Source organism: Ctenopharyngodon idella, chromosome 13 (genome assembly GCF_019924925.1).
Source record: "Ctenopharyngodon idella isolate HZGC_01 chromosome 13, HZGC01, whole genome shotgun sequence".
NCBI lineage: Eukaryota > Metazoa > Chordata > Actinopteri > Cypriniformes > Xenocyprididae > Ctenopharyngodon > Ctenopharyngodon idella.
Window position 1 is genome coordinate 27,844,080 of NC_067232.1, and position 26,643 is coordinate 27,870,722.

Genomic DNA, 26,643 nt, shown 5'->3' on the forward strand with positions numbered 1-26,643 from the left:
TCAGAACATGAAAGATCAACTGCAGATTCTGATAAAACAGAGTCTTCAGTGCGAAGTTCCACTAGTGAAGAAATTCCATGTCAGCTTGAAGATGGTTTGGAGAATCAGGCTGTTCGAACAATAATGGATCATGATGTGCCAATCACAGAAGAAGCATGGATTGCACCTGTTGTGGAATCTAAAGCTGTTGTACAGCTCCATAATTTGGAGTTGTTGCCTCTTTTGTGTGAAGTTGTCTGCATGACCAAAGGTAAAGATGTAGAGGCTCTCAACATGGCTTGCACTGGAGTTCTAGGACTCTCAAACAGCTATGCCCAAGCTACAAGAGAAGCCACCAGTGTCATAGACACAGCTGATAATGAGGAAATGGAAAGTCTGCGGTCCAAACTCGTGTCCTTGACACCCTTGCTAGTTCAGACAGCGCAGGAAACAGCCATGAGTTCAGCCAGGGGCACAGATAGCATTTATAAGCACAGTACGCAATTCTCAGACCTCATAAAAAATGCCCGTAAGATTCTGCTGCCAGTGGCTGGGATGTGGTACCATGCTGTATACTCCATGTTCCAAAACTATGTACCAAATATGCTGGAGTCCATCACACAGGAACTCACCGAGGTCATGTGTTTATGTGCAGATGCCGTGCAACTTGTGACATCAGCAGATATAAAGTTGATGGGTGGGTGTCATGAGAGTATAGGGTCTTTGCAGAGCAAGCTCCAAAAAGCTCAAACCAACACAAAGAATCTCACGGACATAGTGGGTTCAAGACCGACTCGAACTGATGAGATTGATGGTCTCTGCATGCTTTGGGCCTTGTCTGTCCAAGTCCTGTTGAACTCATTGGATAAGATGTTGGGAACAGCTACAACTGATGGTAAGGGCCACCTAATTACACATCAAATGACACCCAAGAAATGGTTGGCAGTAATGTCCGAGAACTCGCTTCGTATACAAGAAGCCGCAAGATTGTCTTCTCTGAACTGTCGAGACAGCTATAAAGTAAAACTTCTAGGAGAGCTACAAGAAGACGTGAAGACTCTTACGGACTCCTACCTACAGGCTGCTGAAGGAGTTAGTACGGTGTCCCTCTCAAGTGTCCTGATTCTGGCGAAGTCAGAGCTGCTTCAGAGACAGCTTCAGACTAAAATGAAAGCACTGTCTTGTCTTTTGAGCAAAGTTAACCAAGATTATCAGACAGCCATTCAAAATACGATTGCTTTGGCATGCTCGGTCCAAGCAAAAGATAGTGACACGGAAACTGAAGATAAACTGGCGCAATTTGAAAGTGCTGCAGAATTGCTTATGCAGAATGTTAAAAGCGCCACAGAGTCCATCCAGGACTGTTTCAACTTCATTAGAGACCCAAAGGAAAGGTCCAATCTGAGATTCATCAATGACCACTTGACATTTCAGATGTCAGACATTGTGAGTAGAGCCAGATTAATAGCAGAGACGCAAACTCTCGGAGACACTCTCACTCTTGATATTCAATCACAGTGCTGGTCAGCAAAGGCGCATTACCTTGTTGAAGAACTCAGTAAAGTAGATGGAATTCTTGTGGTTACAAAGGAACAGATCAAGTGTGCATTGCAGGGCAAAGAGTCTAGTGGATTTGTCATGTCCCAAACACCAATAAGTTTCACACAAAAGGCAACACTACATCCTATATCCACAAGTACTCAAGGTCCTATTAAAAGCAAACCGAGTACCAGTGTCCAACATGTGTCCAATCAGGAACCAAATAAGGTAAGAATCATGTTATCGTAGATGAACATTTTAGAGTCTAAAGGCCCATTCACACCAAGAACAATAACTATAAAGATAATTATAATGATTCTGAGGGTATGACCAATTGTTTTTCGTAAATCCATTTTCTTTAAAGTATCCTTGAAAAGGGGGTTTGACTTGTCAAACAGTGGTGGATTTTTCTGGACCTCGGCGATTAACTTCTCCACAATGTCGTCTGCCATTTTAAATGCGTGAGCCCTTAAATTCTAATTGATTCTGATTGGCTGTCAGATTTTTAGAAGTATAGCTTTATCGTTATCTTTATAGTTATCGTTCTTGGTGTGAATGGGCCTTAAGCAATGTAAAATATTAATTATCTACCCCAGGAAGAGACATCCCAGATGAGCCCAAGAGGTCCTGTGTTCACCTTAGTAGATACAACTCTCTCTTACACATCTCTCTTTCTGAAACGGGAGACTGAGAAGTGGGATGACAAGGGTAACCAGATTGTCAAGGTGACGAAAGAAATGGCAGATAAACTCTATCACATGGCCCAGTACCTAAAGAAGAAAGGGCCAATCCAGGTCAGAAACACTTTTAAAGTGTTGTTTTGTAGAAAGGCTATGTTGCCATATTGACACAAGTTTGTTTCACCTGTAGACTAAAGATGCTTTTGTAACATCTGCAAAAGATCTCATCTCAAGTGGCCAGTCGATCACCCGGTTTGTGCGTGTCATAGCGGACCACTGTTTGGACAAGCATTGTACAGATGAGCTCTGTGTTATTGCAGAGCAGATTCTTACCATTTCCAACCAACTTACTATCATTTCTAGGTGAGAAAGCATATTTATCTCCTTGACTCCCAACAATTCTGATTGAAGGTCTTTCTTCCCTACATCACTGACACATTCAATCTTGTTCAAATGACAATATTTCCAATAAAAAATTAAACATGCAAAAATCTCATGTGACCCAAGGGGTGCATGGTGTCTCTCCAGTGTTAATGCAGTTACTCCTGGGTGCAAATCATCAGACGAGATCCTGGTGAAGAACGCACAGAATCTACTCCAGACAGTTATCCAAGGAGTACGAGCTGCAGAGACTGCTTGCATCAGGGTAAGAGAAAAAGCTTTCCCCCAAATAAGATTGTGAGGGGAGCAAAGAAAGGTCAAGGCAAGGCAAAAAGGAAACCACAGCCTGGTGCTCAACACCAGGGAATGAGTAAAAAGTAGTGGTGTCTCTCATCTTGTATGCTATTTGGCATGATCGTGTTTTTAATCCTTTCTGATCTTACAGGGTTTGAAACAACCTGAGCCAAACTCTGAAGCAGCGAAGGCAGCAGCGTTCTGTTTCCAGTGGAAAAAGAGTCTCCTTATCCACCGAGCTCAAGAACAGCTCAACCCTGAAACTGATGATTTGGGCCTACGTAGGACTTCCCAGCATTCAGCGGCTCCCAGCCTCGCTCCACCCATCAATGTGTTAGATAATTACAAATGAGTAAACACAAAATAAAGGGTCTTAATTTTTGCCCAACTTTTGTTTTTATTCTGTTGTTATTGTATAGTGGGAAACAGTCAATGAGCTCTATCACTTTCATTTATAATTTTTTTTAGCCTTTCACACCAATGTAAAAAAAAAAAAAAAAGCACAAGAGACTGCACACAATGTGCTTTATGACAATTTTCTCAAAAATATTTAATCAGAGGCCATAAAAATAACACTAATACGTGAGCAATGCATGCCTAAAATGTGCACAATGCAAATACATTTTCAATATCACATCATCATAGTCAAAATTGCATGACTGATCACATTTATAAATCATTTACTGTAATACTTCTAAAAAAAAAAAAAAATGAACATATACATGTAGAAGTTAAACAAAGTGTAGAAAAAGGACATATGAACTTATAAAATATGAACTTGCATTCCTAATATGCTAAATATAACAAATACAAGCATATACTCCGATCAGGCATTACATTATGACCACCTTCCTAATATTGTGTTGGTCCCCCTTTTGCTGCTAAAACAGCAAAATATGAACTTGAAAATATGAAATATGAACCTGACCCGTCGAAGCATGGACCCCTGAAGGTGTGCTGTGGTATCTGACACCAAGATGTTAGCAGCAGATCCTTTAAGTCCTGTAAGTTGCGAGGTGGAGCCTCCATGGATCGGACTTGTTTGTTCAGCACATCCCACAGATGCTCCATTGGATTGAGATCTGGGGAATTTGGAGGTCAAGTCAACACCTCAAACTCGTTGTTCTGATCGGTGTATGCGTTCAATAATTTTGAGGATTTTAATCTTACATTAGCAATGTCTTTTTTTGTGTTCTTTTTCAACATTGCCTAATTTTTTATATTGAAAGTCTGAATCACACATTTTTGGTGACAGACTACAGCAAGCATGGTAAATGATTTAGAAGTGCAGGTATGCAATTTGTACTGAGCATTTTTATTTCATGGCATCTGAATAAACATTTTTAATTTTTATCTCAAAATTAACTATAAAGCAAAACGAATAAAATCCATTAGGCAGAAGGCTTCAACAATGACTGAAGTCAACACTGGCATCAGAATCACAATTCATTTTTATTTGACACAATGAATTTTAAAAAAAAAAGAGGAAAGTGACTGTTGTGTTTAAATTCCCTTACTAACATTTCAGTCAATGGTAAAAGAACACAAAAGCGATTCAGAATTTTCTGTGGAAAAACATACATAAACAAATACAATAAAATTATCTACACACACAAAAAAAAAACAACCAATGACAATAAAAAAGATGAAAAATGCCTCGTGTTAAAAAGGAAACCATTTACAATAGAGATTCTCTGAAAGTAATCTCATACATTAACCATTTTCCTCACCAAAATCACAACTGCCAACTTTGATGGAAAAGCACATTTGAGATAAATGAGACATAGAAGTCCTGCTATATTACAATGTTTATATATGCTTTGTATGTAGTAATGTGATAAATACTGTGGGAATTTAGCAAAAATGTATATTTTTAATAGATTTATGTATTACACAGTACTACAAATATGAATACTATAAGCCACACATCCCTTTTAACCTTCTCTAGCGACAGAACCATTGTATCACTGATATTACACTCTGATTACCAAAGTGTCCATATACCAGATATAATTTTTACTTAAAATGCTTCTTGAGCAAATAAAGTCTTTGTCGTGACAGTCTAATGAATGCACAAGGGCCAAAAGAAAAATATCTCTGCTTAGACCATGATGCAGCAGTGGAGAATATATGTACAAACAAATATAAATAAATAGAAAAGCTTCATATACATGCAGGGTGAATACAAAGAACAGATGTACAGATACAGTATACATGAGCTATATTCAGTGTAAGTGTGTTTACTGACAGAACGGAGAGGCTGTAGGGTCAAAGGTTTTAAAGACATCCCTCAGGGGCCTGTCTTTCTTCTTACTGTCTTTGTCCTCCTCATCCTCTTGCGGCGTCCCACCGGCAGAGCCCACGGGTCTGTTCTGCCGCGGGTCAGTGTAAGCAGGCCGTATCAGTCCTGCTAGTGCCTGGATGGGCAAGTTGTGCACAGCGGGAGCTGCCGCCCGGACTGGCGAGCACGGAGACGCTGGCATTACGGTAGGCACAGGAGGAGGGTTTGGCGTACAGCCACTTGTGTTGCTCTCAGAGTCATCAACTGGACTTTTTTCATCTTTTTCCATCTCTGTTCCCTGTGGTGGGGAGCTTTGGAGCTTCGGAGGAGGCTTTAGGATACTCGACTTTTTAGGGTGCTCCTCGCTTTCACGTTTCGGGGAGAGTAAGCTGTGATTGCGCGGATCGTATAAACTGATCCCGCCTAACAGTGTGGTTGGGCTCTCAAGACCCGCACCTATGGAAGATGCCAGACGGGGAGCATATGGGGGCAACTTCTCCGAATCGGGCTTAGCGGAAGCGGCAACAGGTTGGTTTGAGGATCCACGCTGTAGCCGTGGATCTCCTCCTCCAGACGGACTCTCCCTCACACCTGGTAGCTTGGAGTCCAGGCTGCCAGATCGGCTGATTCTGGGATCAAGAGTCTTGTGAGTACGTGGGTCCAAGGGCTTGTCCGGAAGGTGGTGGCGAGAATCTACCGTCCTACCGGGAGGGCTGCCGAGTCGACCAACACCCTCCTTGAAGCGGGCGGCTGCGAGACGTGGATCAGGAGGAGACAGAGTTGCTGATGGAGGGTGATCCGGTGGAGAGGAAAGGCTACGGTTTAGTTGAGCATCTGCTATTAAAGGTGGGAGCGGCAGGTTTATGGAGTGCTCCTGTTTGGGAACCAACAGAGGAATGAGGTCCTCTGGAGCCCAAACCACGGTTTGAGCAAAGGCCGGACGCTGGAGGAGAATATCCACCCGGATGTGACTGAACTGCTTGATCTGACAGCGGGGGTCTCGAAGCGTGGCTCCAGGACTGGGATCCAATGGGATCAAGGCTGCTCTTTCCCTTAGCTCTCTCTCAAACTCCTCATCATCCTCTCCAGCGGGCGGTTTGTGGGACGTGGAGGGGTTTGGGTGGCGATGAGGATCAGGTTTGGAGGCATCCATAGGTTTCATCTTGCGTGGGTCTCTGGCCATCCTGGGATCCCCGACACCATCTCCAGCGTCTTTCCTGGGGTCTGGGGGTCGCTGACGTGGGTCAGCTTTTACTCGAGGATCGCCGGGCAAAGATCGCTCCTTCTGGAGTCTAGGGTCGGCTGGTGCCATGATAGGCTGGTTTTTCAACATTTCATTCTGCTTCTTTAGAGAATTAAGGATGGCTGTTACACTACTGCCCTCTTCCTCGTCACTGGAGTACCAATTAGGGGTTTCATCTAATGAACAGAAATTATATTAGAATATAAACCGGAACCAAGAACTCATATTTTAAACCATCTTTGCTAGTTTATTAGTATCCAACACTGGTTTGACTATATAAACAGAGTATCCACAACAGCGTTAAGCGACAGATTGAAGCGCTCGTCTGTGTGAAGACAGCGCAGTGTGCACGAGTGCCAAGAGCGCCACTGACAGCGGCAATGAGCACTCAGAATGATTTCAAAAAGAACACATCCCAGCGCCAGATTTCTAATCAACTGGAGATGTTTATTTTGTATTAGATACATCTGTGCCGCAAGATGTTTCAAAAAGTGGTGGGGACAATATCGACCCTGGCAAAAAGTGGTGGGAACATGTCCCACCTGTAAATTACGCCTATGGTCATGATGATGTTTAATGTCCCCGACAACCTCTGTAGTCCCATTTAGCCACTTGTTAGCAATTGCCTTTTTCAAGACATGTAAAAACTTTTTTAAAACATCACAAGTGGGGTATTACTGGTGTATTTTGTCATATAATAAAACGTGAAAATATCCAGAGCTTGTGTTAACCACAGACCTTATTTCAACCAAAAACCCACTGACTTCAGGACGAAAAGATAACTTTTTCCCCATTTCTGGGACTCGTTCCTGCAGCACGCCATTGTTCAAGGTTAAAGCAATATTGTTTCAAAATGTTTTTTTTCAACATCCTTCTCTAACCTTTCTCTCTGTTGGGAGGTGCAGATCCTTGTCCCTCATCCCTATGAGAGTCAGAGTCTTGCTTGTTCTGGTTTAGATGTAAAAGTAAAACTTTCTGTACAGCTGGCAGGAAGTCCTGCATCCCACTGGAATCAGCGTTACCATGTGGCTGGGAGTCCTGGATGGGTCCATCATCTGTAGGTACAACAGAGAAAAGGTGCATCACTACTAGTCTTGTATTTTAAGCTTTAGAAGCATCTATTAATGGAAACAAACTTTTTAATGCTAAATGAAGACCTACCCCCTTGGGCCAGAGACTGGCTGCTAAACAAATTCTTGAAGAACTCGGAGGGCATCTGGCCCATGCTTTGGAAAGGCATTTTCATTTGCATGTCAGGCACAGGTTGAAATGGAGCCCCCTGCTGATTCACTGGAGGATGGTTCATGTGCTGCATGTTGCCGTGGAAAGCAGGAGGCTGACCTGGAGGAGGCATTGGAGAGCACTGACCAAAGCCTTGGGGTGGAGGTTGGCCTGGAGGGCTTTGGGGCATTCCTGGACCTGTGAATGGTAGGGGAGGGCTCCTTATGGAGCCTGGATGAGGGGGATGGGAAGGATTGGGTGGTGAAGACATCATATTGCCAGCCTGCATATCCTCAGGGCTACTGCCAAACTGTGGACCACCTTGAAACTGTCCAGCAGGGGGAGATGTACTGTTGTAGAAATTGGGCCTGCAATAAAAACAACAATGAAATGCCTAAATACAATAAGCAAGATATGATGACAGTATTTCAGTTAAACTCATTTGGGCTATTGGGGAGAAAAATGTTTGTAAGCTTCACTTTTCTATCATTTTGAATAGGCAATCCATGCATGCCAACAAAGTAGTTTGACTTGCAAAAAATAGGTGGGAATCCACTATTCATTATGACTTTATGGCTGATGAATATGAGTATGAAAAAAGGCTAAATGGCTGGTTATATCACAGACTAAATGTAAACTTGACCAAATATTCTGGATGTAAACAGAGTTAAGAGGAATCGGTCAATAAATGCCAATAGTACCTTAGAGCAATCTTCTGTGCCAAGTCCACAGTAGGCTGAACTTTGATCTCAAACAGAGAGGGGATCTTCTTGCCTCCATCCGGGGGACTTCCAGGACCAGGGGTGGGTAACAATCCAACTCCGGGAGGAGGTTTAGGCAGTGGGGCAATTCCTTGTTTTCTCAGATCTTCTAACTCCATCTCATCTTCATTGACAGTTTCCTCATCTGTATTTAGGATCTAAAATGTGCAACATGCTTTATTCATTGAATGTGACATAAAATATTTCCAAGAATTGAAAATTTGCTAGATTGGTGGTTGGTGGCATAAATTGCTTGGACTACTCTTATAAGTTAGTCATCTAATTGTTCTCTGTCAGTTACATAAAAAAGTAGATTGGTCTAATTTGTATCTGAAAAGTAAGACTTTTTACCCCTCATTAATCAGACTAGTTCTTAAAGATTCCCTGTGGTGAAAATCAAGTTTTTAATGTTGTGTATGTGGTGTTTTTAATATACTTTAAGACAAACCATGTGCAAATTCATAAGTCAACACCATTGCTGAGTATGTTCTCCTTAAAACTGCAGTGGAAAAGAGAGTCTCGTTTGACATTGCTGGTATCTGTGACGTCACAATCTACCTTGTAAACAATCATGTCAACATGCCGGCGGGCTTTAGCATATCATTAACAGCGAACTAGCAGAGGAGTCTTGAGAGAATCCTGACATATTTTTCTGTTGATATGAAAAATTGCGTAGATTTAGCAATATAGGGGGTGTATGATGTATATTATGATGTTATGATGAACTATATGCCCTTCTCCAACGACGTTAAGTTGTTCAAAGCGTTTGTAAGGATACTGATTGTTAGTAGGCTCTGAGATGACGAACGGGAACATGGTTTGTGTAACATTAGCAACACATTATTAGCTGTTTGATAACATAGTCAAGTAAAAGGCTAATCAAATTAATTACCGTTATGTGTCCGATGTTATAAAGTGCAATACAATTGTGCAGCGTTTACCTCAGTAAGTTGACCGAGTGGATCTCTGAGCTGACGTGAGTGGGCGGAGGCAGGGCTAATTTGCATATTTATTGATCCGCCTTAGGGATGTGACGGTGAAAAAATTTTCACGCCGGTTAATCGACATGTGACAACACCGGTAATAACGGTGTCACTGGGGGGCGGGGCTTCCATCTCTCTTTTTTTATTTTTAAATCGCTTATGAATGCCGGTGTGGCTGTGCGCATTTTACTTTCACTTTCAAATTAGCGGCAATTGCTTGAATGGTGGGTTATTATTCTTAGTGAAAAACACAACAATAAAACAGAACAACGACAAACTCACTTATATTAAACAGAGAAACAAAGATCTTTACATTCATTTAAGACTGCTCTTATGAGGACATTCGACAACACTGACATTTTGGCATAATTTGTGTGTTATGGTTCGTTCAAGCGCGGAAGAGAACTCCATACTGGCGCAGGTTGTGTGTGTATCACATAAGCAGGACATTCACTGACAGCACGTTCTCTTTTCAAGCATTTGAATGAATAAGAGCTTGATAATATAACACAGAAAAACGGATACCGCGTTAATCGCTTTAAATATTTTTAATGCGTTAAACTGAAACAATTTGCCTCGGTGGGCAAGTGATGAAACCAGTGTTGCGACTGAACACCGGTAACACCGACTACCGTAGCAAGCCTAATCCGCATATATTAAATGAGGCAAGGGTATAGAGTTAATAACATATCGGCTATGTTTATGAATCTGGCCACTGGACTGCATATAAAGTGCTAAAAAAACAACAACTGTGAGCCTGGAACTGGACAGTTGCTGAGAACACATTTATATTACCATTGCATATCTGAGAAAGGCACATTATCCCAAGTTACTTAAAATTCTCAGGAATCAGTGCATTTTAAATATGCATAAAGTGCATGTATTTGTACAGAAACTGAATGTTAAGTCACAAGTTAGCCCATACCTTGTCCAAAAGTTCCTTGGTAACGTCAGTTAAAGGCTCGTGGGAAAACTTGCAGTTGTCTCCTTGATAACACTTTGCTCCGGTGTGAAAGAATTTGCAAGGATACTCACTTACACTTAAAGGTCAAGGTCCAAAACAAGGTAAATACAAGAGAAAACCCTAAAGACATGTAAAGATTATCTCACAGTTAATCTGTAAAAAACTCTTCCAAAGGATGTTTTGAAAGGATATTGTGCATGTATATACAGATATCTCCTTTGGTACAGTATCCCTGCACATAAAACTTGCACAGTTCTTTCTTCTTCTCTGGAACAACATTATCATGTTCAAACTTGCACTGGTCCCCCTGTAAAGCAATATGAATAAATGATTGTACAAATATTAATAAAACGAAATGTTAAATCATGTTTGTGTGCTGGATTTGTGTTATAGTTTTGTAATAAGCTTACTTTGATGCATCGACCCTCAAGGAAATATTTACAAATGTGCCTCCCATTGTGTTCAACCGTATGTTGATTAATGAATTCCTGGCTCATGATTGGACGCTTCTTCTGGAAATTGGGCGGACCTTTAGATTCCTGCTATAAGACCAATGAAGACAGTAAACATGAGTGCCCTGAGATCATACTGGTGATGGTCCAATCAAAACTGAGAAATTCTCACCCCGTCTCCTCCACCCTGCTCTCCTCCTCGACCACGGCCTCTGCCCCAGTTCTTGCCCTTTTGTTTCTTATTTTTGTTGGGCATTCCTCGTCCCCTGCCAATGGCACCACGACCTCTACCGCGCTGCCCACCAACTATATAACAAGAGAAAAAGATGCCAGAATAAGCCACATTAAATGTAAAAAGCCTGTTGGGCCTTCAATGCAGACCTCTATAATATTTTGAAGTAAAGTAAACAAACATACACTGCTGCTGTTGTTGTTTTTGTTGTCCCTTCATAATTGGTCTCTTGGCCTGGTCTTTAGGTGGCCCTCCTCTGCCATGACCAGATGACTCTTTAGCATGTTTGTATTTAGACAACTCCTCTGAGAAATCGTCCTCGTCATCATAGTCATACTTTTCTTCACTGTAGTCACTATATTTGTCCAAATCGCTGTTCTTGTGCTGCATTGATCTCGGTGGCTTTACGGGTTCATTTTCCCGCTATAATCATGGGTAGAAAGGGAAATTAATTGAGGGAAATTTTAAGCACAGTACCCAAAACCCTGAACTCACCTGTGCCAACTCCCCGGCATGGTCTCGATATGTTCCTTTGCTCTTTTTGCTCTTAGGTCTGTCTTGACGCTCGTGATCTGAGTCATAGCTGTCCGAGCTGGAGCCACTGGATGGAGAGTGATGCTGAATTGGAAAAACATTGGAAAAAAGCATAAAAGAAAAGGTAAAAACAATCGACAGTCGCACAAAAAAAAAAAATGCTATTTTGCTCACCTTTTGTCGGTCTCGTCTCCTTCTCTTCGACCGTCGCTTCTCTTTAATTTTCCTGTGTCGCTTTCGGGAATGCCGGTGCGACTTGTCATCTTTTTCTCTCTCCTTTACCTTCTCTTTGTCTTTCTCGGCCTCTTCAGACTCTTCCTTAATTTCCTTCACTTCTTCTATGCTTATGCCTTCATCATCTATTTCGCCATCCTCCAATTCACCATCCTCCCTGTAAGACCAAAACAAACATATGTGAGCATGCAAAACGAGTCAGTAGAAACCAATGGTATTTGATAAGGCAAGCAACAATACAAAGTTCTGTCATAAAACTCTAGATGGCACAGGCTAATAGGTCCTGTTACTCAACCTGCTTGTAATCACATTGTTATCTATAGGGGACAGCTGATTGGTTCCTGCTGTCTCAGTATCCAATGAGCTTGCATGATCGACCTTCAAAATACTTTGGTAGCATTGCCTTAGCAATGCAGCGTGCTTCAGAAACCCTCCACCTTCCCCAGCTCCACCTGTATAGATCTGCTATGGTTAATTCATGTACGCCATATTGTACAGCAGCAGCATCTCTTACTTGCTCACAGCAGCATGTTGTGTATGTATTGGCAGTAGCAAGTCCCGACCAAACATAGAACATTGTCATACCCATTACCTATTATCATGCCAAACGCTCAGAGATCTACTATTATAGCTCATACTGAAGAGTTTGGGGTTTGTTATAAAGCATTAAAGAATTGGGCCAAAAAGCATCCACCCACAATGCTCTAGCAACCACAAAGAACATCCTAGAAACTGCATAGCAATGCACTGGCAAACACCCACAACACCATAGTATTGTGTTGTCGAGTTTTACATGGGCAAACAACACTCACATTTTCTTAAGTACATATAAAACTCGTAAATCTTCTCTACAAAAAATCATATGCTGGATACGAACAATACAATTTTTTGCGGTCTTTTTTTGGATATGTTTGAGAATAAATAAATCTTTTGGGTAATGCTAGAGTCACATAATCATGGGGCATAAACTTTCCTCTCAAATTCCCAATGCAACATGAATGGTGAACTCTTATTGGATCAAAACCAAAATGGACGTGAATGTTTGTTTTGCCAGTTGTCAAATTCCCAACAGCTTCTCAGCGAGTGAGAACAAGGACACAATAACACAGAGACTCTGAAGGTCTCAGTTTTAGATAAAGTAGGCCATGAGACTGTAGAAAGAAACCAAGATCTATGGGAGTTTTACATGTCTGGGTTAAACAAAGCTAAATAAATGGGCTTTACATACAGTGACATGCAAAAGATGGCACTTTAGTGTGTTTAAAAACACACAGTGAAAAAATGTTTGTAAATGGGAGGATGTGCTCACTATGTATGTGAGATTAGTGGTTTGATGACAAACTTGGTGTCTTCTGTGTTGAACTTGGAGGGTAAAAACAAGTGGAAATGGAAGCAAAACTCAATAATGATTGCAGTATTTAAATCACATTGCACTTCTTCAATATTATACATATAATCATTGAACTCATGGCTAAATTTAGATGCACACACAGAGATACAAGGTGCTGTAAAAGCGATCTGAAAAACAGCTGGCATGGTTTGGAGTTGCAATGAGACTTTTTTTTTTGCATGTGGATGCCGTCAAGGCCAAGCCAGCAATTTTTTTATTCAATAATGCATGATTTATCACTGTTGGCCAACTGAAGTGCAACTATATTAATGGGATATAAATGCAACTGAATCAGGGTCAGAAATTATTCAGGAATCAGGACAAAAAAAAGCCTCCAAAAATGCCCTAGATATTTAAAAGTGGGGGCTATACTTAATATTTATTTTATTCTAGGCCAATCTAGTTATGAGTTCACAAACCATGACCATATCAATAAATTGGCAACATTTGATAAAAACGGGAAACACATAGTGTGTTTTGCTATAACAATCGTGATGATGAATCATGCACAATAAGACAAGGAATGCATGAAAGAAAATAATTTTTGGGTAAAAACTTTCCATTGCAACATAGATGGAGCAGTAAAATCTAATTGGATTAAAGCCAATTGGGATGTGAATGTTTCAATGAACTTCATTTCTGACAATGAAATTTGACAAATATGGACAAAATATGTTATAAACATTATGATGATGAATTGTGCTAAATAAGACCAGGAATGCATTAAAGAAAATAATTTTTGGGGGTAAAAACTTTCCTCGCCGATTGCAACATGGATGGAGCAGCGAACTCTAATTGTATTAAAACCAATTGGGATGTGAACTTCATTTCTGACAATGAAATTTGACAAATATGTTATAAACACTGTGATGATGAATCCAGGAACGCATTCAAGAAAATAAATTGGGTCAATTTTCATGTCAAGTTAACAATGGGCAGATAAACTTGTGACAGACTGCCAACCTGACCTGGTTGACAATTACAACAGCTCAACATGGCTTACAAAGCCACAACAGTCCTGTCACGAATCCCTAACCAGACATGTTTTCCCTTCCCAGGTGGGCGGGGCGTTCCGATGGAACGTGAGTGGGCGGGGCACCACACGCATCTATTTACATCTATTTTCAACAGCCTTGAAACGACTTATTAACATTAACTGTAATAATATCCAGCCTTCTACAAAAACCCAAACGTCCTTCAAATAAGAGCGCAAAACAAGTGGGGAAAGCGATGAAAACTGACAAAGATGAGCAGTGTCACTTGCTTTCCTCTGTAACAGATATTTAAATTAAAGTGCATGCAGGAAAATATGACCACTACTAAGTGAACTGGGGGAAACTGAAAGGCCTGTCCAAAAACGAAAACGAAGACTAACGTACTTGACGTTGAAAAAAAAAAAAAAAAAAACAAGAAAGGTGCCAAAAGATTCACATTCACACACATGAACCTGCACAGTGAAGCATTTGCAGATAAGAACATGTTTACTCGACCTTTCTTCCCCTGTCAGCTCACAGTCTGTCATGTTTTTGTCAAGTACGGGGCTTGGGGGACTGGAGAAGAGGCTCACAAAAGCCATGATGGTTGGTAACGCAACTGGCCCTTCTCCGCAACCAGAGTGAGGAGCATCAGTCACTCGTTGGCTGAAGGTTTTGATATACTGACAGTCTGGAGAAAAACTCACGGTTTACACGTCTCAACAACACATGAGACGCTTAACAGACATTATATCCGGTCTCATGTTTAACGCTGTCTCAACACAGCTTTGATACCCTCAGCTTTGTTTATGTCCCCGGCGGTTTCACAGATGACCTGGTGCGAGACTGCAGACGCAGAATATTGTGTTTACAATCGAAGGCTTTTTCGGGATCTTCCACAGACATGGCGCCCGCAACACTTTTCGTGAAAATGGCTGCGAGGATCTTGCAGAAGCTTGTGGTCCCGCCCAGTTTGCGAGTCGGAGCCAATCACTTGTTTTTCCGCCGTCGCGAAGCTGCATTGTCTCGCTCTACTATTGGCTGAAGCACTGGCGCCTAAGCGCGAGAGTAATTTTCTGTTGATCTATTGGTTGCTGAAGATGCCAATCATTTTGCTCACCGTACAAGTTAGGATGACGCACTGTTTATGACTTTGTTAACGGGTTCTGTTTTTATCATTTTATTTAATCAACGATTCATTTTCTAAAGCACTAATAGCCGCTGTACATGTTTTGGAATTTAATAAACAAGAAAACAAATAAATACATACGTACATTTAAAGACTTAATATTTAATACGACTGTGTGAGGTGAAAATCAGCAAAAATTAAACAAGACAGAGGCTAAAAAGATTTAATGAATAATATATTTTTACAATATATTATATTATATGTTTATTGTGTGTAAATATATGACTGCAAGTGAGGCTAATTCCATAATTACAACATTGTGAAGTATGTATGTTAGACTATGCAAAATTAACAAGTAGTTATAGCTATAATATAGTTTGTTAAGCAGTGATCAACAAGTGTTTAAAATCTCTCTGCCTATAGAGATACAGAAATTATGTGTATACTATGCTTGTGATTCAGTTCTATAGAATTATACACATATGAAAATAGTATTTGTCTGTGGTCAAAATTATAATAATAATTGGTTTGGAGTCACAGTCGCCTTACATATGTGACCCTGGACCACAAAACCAGTCATAAGGGTCCTTTTTTATTAAGATTTATACATCATCTGAAAGCTGAATAAATAAGCTTTCCATTGATATATTGTTTGTATTTGAAAATCTGGAATCTGAGGGTGTGAAAAAATCTAAATATTCAGAAAATCGCCTTTAAAGTTGTCCAAATGAAGTCTTTAGCAATGCATATCCACTCACAAAAAATTTTTTTTTTGATATATTTATGGTAGGAAATTTACAAAATATCTTCATGGAACATGATCTTTACTTTATATCCTAATGATTTTTGACATAAAAGAAAAATCGATCATTTTGTAGCATACAAAGTATTATTCGCTATTGCTACAAATATACCCGTGCGACTTATGTCTGGTTTTGTGGTCCAGGGTCACATATTTTATGTTTCCTGAGACATATTCATTAAATTCAAAGATAAAGATGCTTTTGATCCGTCACTTGTGTCCTCAGGTGGTTCTGTTGTTTGTTTCCTTATCAGTATAAATATTACAGTTAGGAACACCGGCAATGCAAATCCGAGGAAAAAGGCAACCGTTGCCCAAAGTACATGTTCTGTGATTTGTGATTTCTCCTCTGAAACAAAGAGACAGAGCAAGTCATTTGAGTTTTCACATGTAATTTATCACTATGCTCATATGAATTATGAGTCACTCACCATAGGTTTTCCTCAGTATCCCATCAAGGCTTAGGTGTTCAATCTCACAGGTAACCCCGTCAGCGTTCATGTTATTAAGGCTAAGATAGGAGGTCATCTGAAATGTGCCATCTCTGTGAGGGAGTATTCCAGTACTTGATACACCAAAATAGACCGGCCTTCCTTTTTGGGTCCAACGCACTCGGATGACATTCGGATAGAAGCCATGCACAACACATTTAAGATATTCCTGATCCTGTTCTCCTCCAGCAGATAAAAGCACTGCTGGTTTTGCTATGTTGAAGAAGAAAAAAACAAGTAATAGTTTACACATAATTTATGAAATTGTCTTAGACTGAAACTTTGTGATATACACTACCAGTCAAAAGTTTGGAAACATTACTATTTTTAATGCTTTTGAACGAAGTCTCTTATGCTCATTAAGGCTGCATTTATTTCATAATAAATACAGAAAAAACAATAATATTGTGAAATATTATTACAATTTAAAATTATGGTTTTCTATTTGAATATACTTTAAAATATAATTTATTTCTGTGATGCAAAGCTGAATTTTCAGCATCATTACTCCAGTCTTCAGTGTCACATGATCCTTCAGAAATCATTCTGATATGATGATTTGATACTCAGTTATTATCAATGTTGGAAACAGTTGTGTTGCTTAATATTTTTTTGGAACCTGTGATACATTTTTCAGGATTCATTGATGAATAAAAGGTTAAAAAGAACAGCATTTATTCAAAATATAAATCTTTTCTAACAATATAAATCTTTACTATCACTTTTTATCAATTTAACACATCCGTGCTGAATAAAAGTATTAATTTCTTTCAAAAAAAAAAAAGAAAGAAAAAAAAATTACTGACCCCAAACTTTTGAACGGTCGTGTATATTGTTACAAAAGATTTCTATTTTAAATAAATGCTGATATTTTTTAACTTTTTATTCATCAATAAATCCTGAAAAAGTATCACAGGTTATAAAATAATATTAAGCAGCACAACTGTTTCCAACTTTGATAATAACTGAGTATCAAATAATTATATTAGAATGATTTCTGAAGGATCATGTGACACGGAAGACTGGAGTAATGATGCTGACAATTCAGCTTTGATCACAGAAATAAATTATATTTTAAAGTATATTAAAATAGAAAAACATAATTTTAAATTGTATTAATATTTCACAATATTATTGTTTTTTTCTGTATTTATTATGAAATAAATGCAGCCTTAATGAGCATAAGAGACTTTGTTCAAAAACATTAAAAATAGTAATTTTTCCAAACTTTTGACTGGTAGTGTATATATATATATATATATATATATATATTAGGGATATATTGCAATATCGGTATCGGCCAATATATGTTCATTTTTTATTGTTATCGTTATCGGCCCCATAAGAAAATTTGGCCGATATATAAAAGCCGATAAATAATGGATTATTTCCTTCAGCTGAGACACCTTTTTTTGTTTTTTTGAGACACTTATTTTTATAATCAGGCTCTCAAAAATTATAGAAAAATTTGAATTTAGATTTATCGGCCAATATATCGGTTATCGGCTTGAATTAGCGGTTATCGGTATCAGTCAAAATGTTCATATTTTCTAATATACTGTGTGTATATATATATATATATATATATATACACATCCCAAAAGCTGGCAATGAGGGTTGCTTTGTTTAAATTTACCTGCCCTTGATAGAGTATTGTTGGACTTTAGGAAGACAGTTTTCACAGCGGAGCACACCATCTTTAGTTTTTCTTCTTTCCTCTTAATGTACTCTATATGTTTTCTTTCTTCTTCTAACATTTTACCAGGTTCACTGGTAGCAATCACAGTTTTCTTCACCAAATCCACATGCATGATGTCTTTTCCATCATACCCATAGTTCCATGTATGGTCTACTTGCCCTTGACTGTTGAATGCACACTCAATGAACTGCTGGTATGCATGTTCTTCTAAAGGAAAACAATTAATGTAACATTAAAATTTTTTTATTGTCAATTATTTCAAATGAAAATATGCACAAAACACTGATAGTGGTATGAAACGGTTCTAATATAATGGTTTAATCTTTCTGACATCATATTTGGAGGAATTACATCTGATGGACCACAAGGTTCAAACATATGTATGCTGCTATAAAACTTACTGGCCACCAGATGTCATCCTCAGATTATTGACAGATTTTATTTAGCCTTGTTTACTTCCCTTCACAAATGCATTGCACATGAATTCAAAATTCAACATCTAATTAAATTTTTCTCCTGTATTTTATTTCTGCACAATGCAGTAGCCTATTGACAACTAAACAACTTAAAGACCCATTAAAACAGATGCTACAAGAGCAAGTAAATTGTGCTTTATTTACATAACACATCTATAAAATATATTGCTAAAGGGTAATCCTCTAAGGACAGTCCTACCTGCACCAAGGATGATTTCATGAAAAGTCACAATGAGGAAAAAAGCAAGCATTTTGTTCAGGCGCAGTCCACGTCTGCATTATTTAAAATGTGAAAGCAAAAAACCAAATTTGTCAGTCCTCTAAAATGATACCACAGGAAACACAAAGTGAAAGTATACAGTAGCGGAAAACCAGTGTGATAAAACACAGAGCCAGCCTTTACAGACAGAACAAAAACAAAGATGTTTAGATCTTCAAAGACGAGTCTTTAAATGGCAAACATGGAAATATTACCTGTCCGAATATCTGTGTTAACTCTTCTGCTGTATCCACAGATCATCACAATGTGGACAGGTAATTTATAACATTTTCTTTCACTTTTTTTTTTTTTTTTTTTACTATGCAATATTTGTATTCATTTTTTTTTTTTTTTTAATGTTTATAGGTCTACCGCGTTCAATCAAAATTTTGACTCAAAATTGACAATAAATCAAAAATGTCCAGAAAAATGTATAGAGATGAAACCATGAAGTAAAAAGTGATCATTATTTTCTTACACCATGTTTGTGTACAGGTAATTTTTTTAGATCTGCTAAGTGAATAAATCAAGCGTTGCATTAGTTCTGGCAGGTCATGTCAGTCAAGCAAGATCGCATCAGCTGACTTTCAGCTGATCCATGTCTACCTATAGAAATATGTATTAGGTGTGTTCAGCTTGAAGCGGCGCTGCACATTTGTTTCAAAAACCAAATTGAGCCATCTGCTCTCTCTCTCTCTCTCGCGGTACTTTGACGTCATACACCGACCGGTCTGTGCAGAGCCGCTTTAAAGGGGACCTATTACGCCCATTTTTACAAGATGTAATTTAAGTGTCCCCAGAATGTGTCTGTGAAGTTTATAAATCCATGTTGTAAATACCCATTTCTGACTACAGTCAAGAACAGGCTGTTTTCGTGCATGTGCCTTTAAATGCAAATGAGCTGCTGTGCCCCGCCCCCTCTCACGATCACAGTTCCCGCCTCAATCGGATTCTCTGCCAAATATTAACAAGACATCTGCTTGGTTTTGATTATCATCTATATCGCGATCACTCTCACGGATAGCATAGTTTTTCTTTCATCATTATAGTTTATTATTTCCACGAGTTTTAAAGCTATATCAGTTTAAACATCTAATGGATCGTTTTCTGAGCGCACTTATCTGAAGCTCACACACACAGACATCTGTCAGACGTCAAGTCTCTTGAGTAACTTCTCTTTCACATTTTTTGTTTTGTTTAACTGTCAAATACACACAAGGTTCTGTCAAAAACACACACAGTTCACATAAACACAGTCAGTTATGTCTTTGAGCGTAAATAGCAGGCAATGTTACAGAAATCTGTGGCGCATTCCCTTCAGAAATAAAACTAATCCACTGTGTTTAGCGGCTCAGATGTCAGGAGTAAATGAAGACTGTTATGTTCACTCTTACATCCAACAACAAAACATCTCAATTACTTACCAGACATTGTTGTCGCTACAGCTGCTTGAGCGCGGAGAAAATGGCAGACAGTGTACAGCTCGCTGAGGGCGGAAACTATGGTAATTCAGGACTGTCAGTCAGCGGTCGTGGGCGGGGCCTGTGGCTAATGTGACGTCACATTAGCACCATGGCTGAAAACAGATTAGGAGACACAGCTTATGATTTGTGGAGATTAAAGTCCCCGTGATCCGGAAGTTGTAAACTCATTTTTCTCCAGTGTTGTGACGTATTTCCAAGTGAAACGAATATTGAATAGAGGGCAGGGTTTTACTTTAGCGCTCCTCCTCTCCATCTCTCGCTTATAGCAGACTAAATGTCCGTTCACACCAAGAACGATAAAGATATAGTTCTAAAAATCGTTCTAAATATAAAAGAATAGCACTGTCCACACCACAGCTATAACGATAAACCTAAGAGAAACGATATCGTTTTGATCACTTTCAGGACGATTTTTTTCCAGCTAAAACACTGACAGCCAATCAGAATTCATTCTAATTTAAGCTCTTGCGCATTTTAAAATGGCAGACGACATTGCAGAGAACGGGAGAAGTTAATCGCCGAGGTCCAGAAAAAGCCACCACTGTTTGACAAGTCAAACCCCCTTTTCAAGGATACTTTAAAGAAAATAGATATATGGAAACAACTGGTCATATCTTCGGAATAAATGGTGAGAAGTATTAACGATGAGATCATTATGACAGCGTTCTCAAATTACCTCAGGTATCCAGCGCTAGTTTCGACAACATTATCTTGCTTCCTTTGAAGTTTTAGTGAAAAAGACTAGGTGTTGTTTTTATTCCACTATATTGACTTCGTCTTCTAAATTCACTGTTAGATTAGATCGATTACACTAGCTATTCACTCCAAACATAGCATGCTGAGGACATCTGCTGGTTAAAGCCTGTAAATGCAACAAGAACAGCAAAAACATGTTGTACACACTTTGAAACCGCAGCGCGTGAGCTTAGAATAAACAGACCGTTATCGTTTGTTGGTGTGGACGCAAATATAGTTATCGTTATAGTTGTCTTCATAGTTATCGTTCTTGGTGTGAACAGGCCTTAACAGTTGGAGGGGAGTGGTTTAAGCATTTTTAACCCAAGCCGTCAAACTGATGTCATCAGAGAAGGAACGCCATTCCAGACCGGAAGTATCTTTTCAGATTTTGATTATAGATTACCACGACAAATAATTTTTTTCTGTGTATTAACTTGTGCGGTTTAATTGTTCACCACAAGACTAGTAATATGTGCTAACGAAGTAAATAGGGTCATTTTTGATTTCATGATGACTTTAAAAAAAAAAAAAAAGGAGTGGGTGGATTTTTATCACTATAGGGTTTTATCACTGCCAACACACATTTATGTCCAAACACAAAGTGAATTTTGCATAACAGGTCCTCTTTAATCAAACACATCTATTATTAGCAGCTTAATGGCGTTGTGTAATGGATGTAGGCCGGTAACCTGATGCACAACTCTCACTGCTGTCTTTAGCACGCCTGCCCCCGCACCGGAGACCCCGGTTCGAATCCCGCTCAGAGCGGATCGAGTAGGACCGGTTACATTTGGTGCCGGAGTGAGTGTAACGGATAGGAATGGGGTGAGTGTAACATACGTAGGCTAGTAAGAGCTGTGCATGTATACCTCACTCCCCTAGCCTCAAGAGGCACACTAGTGGCTGCGGTACTTGTTAGCGTGCCCGCCTCCCACACCAGAGACTCCGGTTCAAATCCCGCTCAGGAGCTAATGCTACCTTCATGTGCTATCGGAATTATCGTAAATATGAGCTTCCTAGTAAAAATTGGACATGAACGCCCTCTCAAGTCGTATTTACCACTGGGAAGTTTGGGGATAATTTTGATACCCAACTTCCCGAAACTTCAAACATGGCGAGGGGAGAATGATAGCTGCTGTGAGTGGTATTCTTGATTCGTTTTTTCCACAACCGCTACATCGCCTTGTCTTGTCGTTAAAGCAGTGCATATTTACATATATGAATAATAATTTGAAGCGTATGGTATGTATTATTATACACAGCGAAAATAGCCTGTATTTGACTGAAATTCCAGAATCATCAGCAAGATGACCATGGTGAATGTTCATATGGTTGTCAATGAATGGGACGCTAAATATAATTTTGGCTTTAATAAGATTTTCCCAATTAATAGGCAAGAATAAACCTGGTGTCCTCCATGGTTCATGTTCTTTCCGGTAACAAAGCACTTGAATGCGACGAGCTCGTAAACACGACTTCAGGAGTAGGAAATTTCTAATAGAATGTGAAGGCAGCATAATTACCCTCCTCCATCCCCAGCTCCTCCTGTCATCCAGTCAGGACTTGGCCTTCCTCTTTATCATCTAGGCTATATGGATGGGCAGTTCTTGCCTAGAACAGAAACAATACCACCAATACAGACTGTATGCTATTTGTCAATCATCTTTGATGATAGGTCCTGACAGAAATGCATTTTTATAAAATAAATAAATAAATAAAAACTGACCTATTTTATATCATTACTCTCTTTTTTTAGACTACTATACAGTAAATGTCCTGGCCTATACTCGCATGATGGGAAACGGGTCCATGGATCAGACAGTCGTTGTTCTGGTGAATGACAGCATATTTGCATACTTTGACCAGGAAAATAAAACATTTGCCCTGCGTCCCAGTGCAAGCGCAGGGTTTTCTGTTTTAGAGAAGCGCGACAGCATTTTCTGCCTGGGTGAGGTGACAAAGGGATTCTATCGACAAGCTGAATACCTGGATAAACTCAAAGAGGAAACAAACTCATCTAAGCCACTTTTGGGTAAATCTAATCATCACTTACAAGTACTTTGCTTCTGTTTTGCATTTACCAGTTAATCTCTGTCACTTACTGTTTGTCCACAGTACGCCCTTCAGTCAGTGTGTATACTGAGTTTCCTGAGGAAGAAGGAAAAGCAAATGTCCTTTACTGCTATGCCACTGGGTTTTACCCTGGTGACATTGAAATAAACTTGTTTCTAAATGGCCATAAGTCCATTGTGAAGGTAGAGACGTCTGACTTAATATATAGCAAAGACTGGACCTTCAGAGTGTACAAGTACATGACTATCACCCCACGGACTGGAGACGAGTACACATGTGAAGTGAGACACAGCAGTATGGCTGAACCCAAAATAAAAACGTGGAGTGAGTTTATTCCCTTTTTTTTCTATTTTTGAAATGATGAAATATAAATTGGATTTAAAAAAGTAATGCAAAATCAATAACACACCTGTCTGCTCTTTTCTCAAGGGCCTGAATTTTCAGCATCCACATCACATCTCTACTGGGCTTGTTCACTACCTCTCGGGATCCTGTTGGGCATCATGACATCTGTCTTGATTTTAAGAAGAAAACAGCGTTCTCTGTTATAATGATGCTTTGAAAAACTGCAGTATATATATGCATATGTAAACTTTCTGGCTTATTCTACAGAATTGGCTCAAAGTCAGAGTTGGAAACATCTTGAAAATAATGTCTTTTTCCACAAATTTTCCACAAAATATCCAGGGTACACATTTAATTATGCAGTTAATTCTCATATTGTATTTTCAGAAAGTTTTTGAATGTTTTTCCTTTCCCCAACTTTGTCACTACCGAAACACAATAATAAATAATTTAATAAGAAGGGTTACATTGACCTATTAAGATTTTGTACATTGTAAATATATTTTTTGCCATTTAAAAAAAAAAAAGTTTTCACAGGTAAATCAATAACAATTACAATTTTAACAATATTTCAAGTCTAATTTATGAGATTTGTTGTATTTTGAATCCAATCTTTCTTTGTAAAAGGCATAAAGTTTATCAAACTGATTTCAAAGTGAAGGATTCATTAGTTTGAATAAACATTGAACCAAACACTATAATAACAACTTAGTTGATAATTCAATATACTTTATTTTTGACAAAACATCCCATGTTTCGGTCGTGACTGCACATTTTCGGTAGTGACGGTAATGTGTCAGTAGTGACCACATCACATTATAGGATTTTAACTCATACTAAAACATATTAAAATACTAATGATTTGCATAACTGTACTAAAATTGTGCTTATTTCCCCCAAATAAATGATTGTGTTCCCTTTTGTCACTACCAAAACAATGATGACATGTTTCGGTCATGACTGTTTCGGTAGTGGCAATTTTAGATACTTTTGAGCCGCTCAAAGATGCTAATCAGCACATGGTTAGCTAGCACAGTTCTGAACAGTTGTACACACACAAACACTAAATTTGATCAAATAACACCCAAAAAAAACAATGATGTCACAACCGAAACTTTACCACGTTTCGGTTGTGACTGTTTCGGTAGTGACAATTTTAGATACTTTTGAGCTTAGCTCAAAGATGCTAATCAGCACATGGTTAGCTAGCACAGTTCTGAACAGTTGTACACACATAAAAACTAAATTTTATGGAATAACACCCAAAAAAGTTTGCTTAATTGCAGAAAAAAGGTGTTTGTTAGTGACGTTCCCTAAAGTTACACACAGATTTTCAAACTTTTGAACACATTTAACTCAAAATTATGGACCTATCTACTGTGAAAGAGAGGCTATGAGAGGGAGGGACACAGGAATATTTCCTGATCAGAAATGTAGAAGTGTGTTAAAATCAGACTCAGACAATGGACTCAAACACACACTGTTGCGGTAGTGACATGAAAATGCGGGATGCATTTTTTTACATAAAGATTCATTATTTAAAAATAACTTATTTAAAAAAACTTAACTCAAATATATTTTTTAAAACGACAATGGAAAAAAATACAAATATCATTTTCACGAGTTGAAATCTAGGGGTTAGGGTTCGGGACAGACACCTCCCAATTGAAAGTACCCAATAAATGATAATTTTATATATATTAAGCTTACTGATATTTTAAATATTATTGTGGGATTCAATAAATAATAGAAGGATCTTAGTAAAAATCTAAGATTTGAATACTTAAATGCTTTTTAAATGTGTTTTATGGTTGTGGGACAGCAGTTTGCACCAATTCTCTACAATGTACAGTATACAGTAGATGAGCAAAGTTGAACTCACTGATTTATTTAATTCTGTAAATCAGTGTTTACATACTATACAATATTATACAGTATATTTGCTGTGCAAGCCCCACCCTGAACACCCGGTGGCAGCAAATCCCCAAAAATCTGACATGGTACTACGTTAGATCCTTCTCTCTTGTCTTTCAATAAATTCAACTTCACTGCCTTTAAAAATGTGGAACATTTAGGAGACAAATGGCATTGGATGTAATACATATGTTTTATGTCTGTATCATGCACTAGATAGATGCTGCGCTCACAGAGGAATCCACGTTTAGCGATTCGTTTCAACCGAGTCATTTAAAAGAATCGATCCAAAAGAACAAATCGCGAATCAGACAGGCGCTCAGTGGAGTCTTCATGAGGAGAACAGGAGCATCTTTACTAACTTCTGCAACCGTTTATCAAACATTTCCTCTCAGCTTTGTTTCAGTGACTATCAGACTGCACAGTTTGGAAGCGTAAAAACACTTGAGGATTAAAAACAACCGACACAAGAAGACAATTCTGCTGTTTTACAGAGACTCGGATACAGGAGGATGAATTTATCATACACAGTTTTTCTCCTGCTAAACGTCTTATCACTGTACAACTGCAATGATGCGGCGCAAGTAAGTATAGGCTACTTTATAGGCTTAAATTAGTAATTAGGGTGAATTCAGGGTGATTGGGACACTTTTTGCCATTGGGATGACTTGGAAAAAGTGTCCCAATCAACCTGAATTCACTCTATATAGCATAATTAATTAATATTTTTATAATATTTATATTAATATAGCGTAATATAATCAATTATATTATTAAGTAATGTTGCTAAAATAACAATGTTAATTTACAGGGACCCTAAAAGCATTTGGACACTTAAAAACAAAAAATCAAGGATCATCTGTGCTCAAATTCTGATCAAAGTCTTAAAATGTGATTTTTAGTGGATGTATGAAGGCATTACTTTTCAAGTGTCCTAGTAAGGGAACCACAGGTGTAGTTCACATCATGTTAAACAGTTGATTTTATCTTCACAATAAATCCCACTTGCTCAGAAGTTTTGTTATCTAATCTAATTCAATGACAGACATTTTAAGTGTGACTTGGAGCCAGTATAGGAGACAAATCATTAA

The 26,643-nt window shown here is 38.7% G+C and overlaps 5 protein-coding genes across 7 annotated transcripts in view; 3 read left to right on the top strand and 2 right to left on the bottom strand.

Moving 5' to 3' along the window:
- The first annotated feature begins 236 nt into the window (after positions 1-236).
- LOC127524793 (uncharacterized) lies at positions 237-4,359 on the top strand. Its single transcript, XM_051916695.1, has 5 exons — positions 237-1,746; positions 2,115-2,312; positions 2,389-2,561; positions 2,706-2,844; positions 3,025-4,359. The coding sequence occupies exons 1-5, from the start codon at positions 241-243 to the stop codon at positions 3,223-3,225; spliced, it is 2,217 nt and encodes a 738-aa protein (XP_051772655.1). The 5' UTR covers positions 237-240; the 3' UTR covers positions 3,226-4,359.
- Positions 4,307-15,314, bottom strand: LOC127524785 (zinc finger CCCH domain-containing protein 6). Of its 3 annotated transcripts, none has more exons than XM_051916672.1 (12): positions 14,659-15,314; positions 11,719-11,935; positions 11,506-11,628; positions 11,196-11,433; positions 10,951-11,084; positions 10,737-10,865; positions 10,519-10,633; positions 10,288-10,397; positions 8,320-8,537; positions 7,559-7,986; positions 7,279-7,452; positions 4,307-6,573 (listed from the first exon to the last, which is right to left on the bottom strand). In XM_051916672.1, exons 1-12 carry the CDS (start codon positions 14,742-14,744, stop codon positions 5,114-5,116), a joined length of 3,432 nt encoding a protein of 1,143 aa, XP_051772632.1. In that variant the 5' UTR covers positions 14,745-15,314; the 3' UTR covers positions 4,307-5,113. The 3 variants fall into 3 exon arrangements, with proteins under 3 accessions (XP_051772632.1, XP_051772631.1, XP_051772633.1); XM_051916671.1 differs by having other exon boundaries at positions 10,737-10,868; positions 14,659-15,310; XM_051916673.1 differs by lacking the exon at positions 14,659-15,314 and adding an exon at positions 12,088-12,105 and having other exon boundaries at positions 10,737-10,868.
- A 166-nt stretch (positions 15,315-15,480) lies between these two features.
- zmp:0000001006 (uncharacterized protein LOC100002840 homolog) lies at positions 15,481-19,147 on the bottom strand. Its single transcript, XM_051916778.1, has 4 exons — positions 18,939-19,147; positions 18,201-18,470; positions 16,505-16,777; positions 15,481-16,422 (listed from the first exon to the last, which is right to left on the bottom strand). The coding sequence occupies exons 1-4, from the start codon at positions 18,988-18,990 to the stop codon at positions 16,229-16,231; spliced, it is 789 nt and encodes a 262-aa protein (XP_051772738.1). The 5' UTR covers positions 18,991-19,147; the 3' UTR covers positions 15,481-16,228.
- On the top strand, positions 19,075-24,286 carry zmp:0000001138 (uncharacterized protein LOC100002901 homolog). Its single transcript, XM_051916779.1, has 4 exons — positions 19,075-19,273; positions 22,977-23,252; positions 23,336-23,617; positions 23,723-24,286. The coding sequence occupies exons 1-4, from the start codon at positions 19,192-19,194 to the stop codon at positions 23,842-23,844; spliced, it is 762 nt and encodes a 253-aa protein (XP_051772739.1). The 5' UTR covers positions 19,075-19,191; the 3' UTR covers positions 23,845-24,286.
- Positions 24,287-24,438: 152 nt separating this feature from the next.
- Positions 24,439-26,643, top strand: part of LOC127524804 (fibulin-7) — a 35,134-nt gene continuing 32,929 nt past the window's right edge. Inside the window, exon 1 of the mRNA XM_051916743.1 lies at positions 24,439-26,136. Within this exon, the coding sequence (XP_051772703.1) occupies positions 26,065-26,136 (72 nt within the window). The 5' untranslated portion in view covers positions 24,439-26,064. The remainder of the gene's footprint in view (positions 26,137-26,643) is intronic.

Excerpts from the sequence above, each read along its gene's own strand:
- LOC127524793 (XM_051916695.1), top strand. The coding sequence starts at position 241 with ATGACCAAAGGTAAAGATGTAGAGGCTCTCAACATGGCTTGCACTGGA. Across the intron at positions 2,313-2,388 it reads AGAAGAAAGGGCCAATCCAG|ACTAAAGATGCTTTTGTAAC; the intron begins GTCAGAAACACT and ends TTTCACCTGTAG. Across the intron at positions 2,845-3,024 it reads CAGAGACTGCTTGCATCAGG|GGTTTGAAACAACCTGAGCC; the intron begins GTAAGAGAAAAA and ends CTGATCTTACAG.
- zmp:0000001006 (XM_051916778.1), bottom strand. The coding sequence starts at position 18,990 with ATGCTTGCTTTTTTCCTCATTGTGACTTTTCATGAAATCATCCTTGGT. Across the intron at positions 16,778-18,200 it reads CAATACTCTATCAAGGGCAG|CAAAACCAGCAGTGCTTTTA; the intron begins GTAAATTTAAAC and ends TCTTCAACATAG. Across the intron at positions 16,423-16,504 it reads GATACTGAGGAAAACCTATG|AGGAGAAATCACAAATCACA; the intron begins GTGAGTGACTCA and ends TCTTTGTTTCAG.
- zmp:0000001138 (XM_051916779.1), top strand. The coding sequence starts at position 19,192 with ATGGCAAACATGGAAATATTACCTGTCCGAATATCTGTGTTAACTCTT. Across the intron at positions 19,274-22,976 it reads GATCATCACAATGTGGACAG|ACTACTATACAGTAAATGTC; the intron begins GTAATTTATAAC and ends CTCTTTTTTTAG. Across the intron at positions 23,618-23,722 it reads ACCCAAAATAAAAACGTGGA|GGCCTGAATTTTCAGCATCC; the intron begins GTGAGTTTATTC and ends TCTTTTCTCAAG.
- LOC127524785 (XM_051916671.1), bottom strand. The coding sequence starts at position 14,744 with ATGGCTTTTGTGAGCCTCTTCTCCAGTCCCCCAAGCCCCGTACTTGAC. Across the intron at positions 11,434-11,505 it reads ATGCCGGGGAGTTGGCACAG|CGGGAAAATGAACCCGTAAA; the intron begins GTGAGTTCAGGG and ends CCATGATTATAG. Across the intron at positions 10,634-10,736 it reads TTGAGGGTCGATGCATCAAA|GGGGACCAGTGCAAGTTTGA; the intron begins GTAAGCTTATTA and ends ATTGCTTTACAG.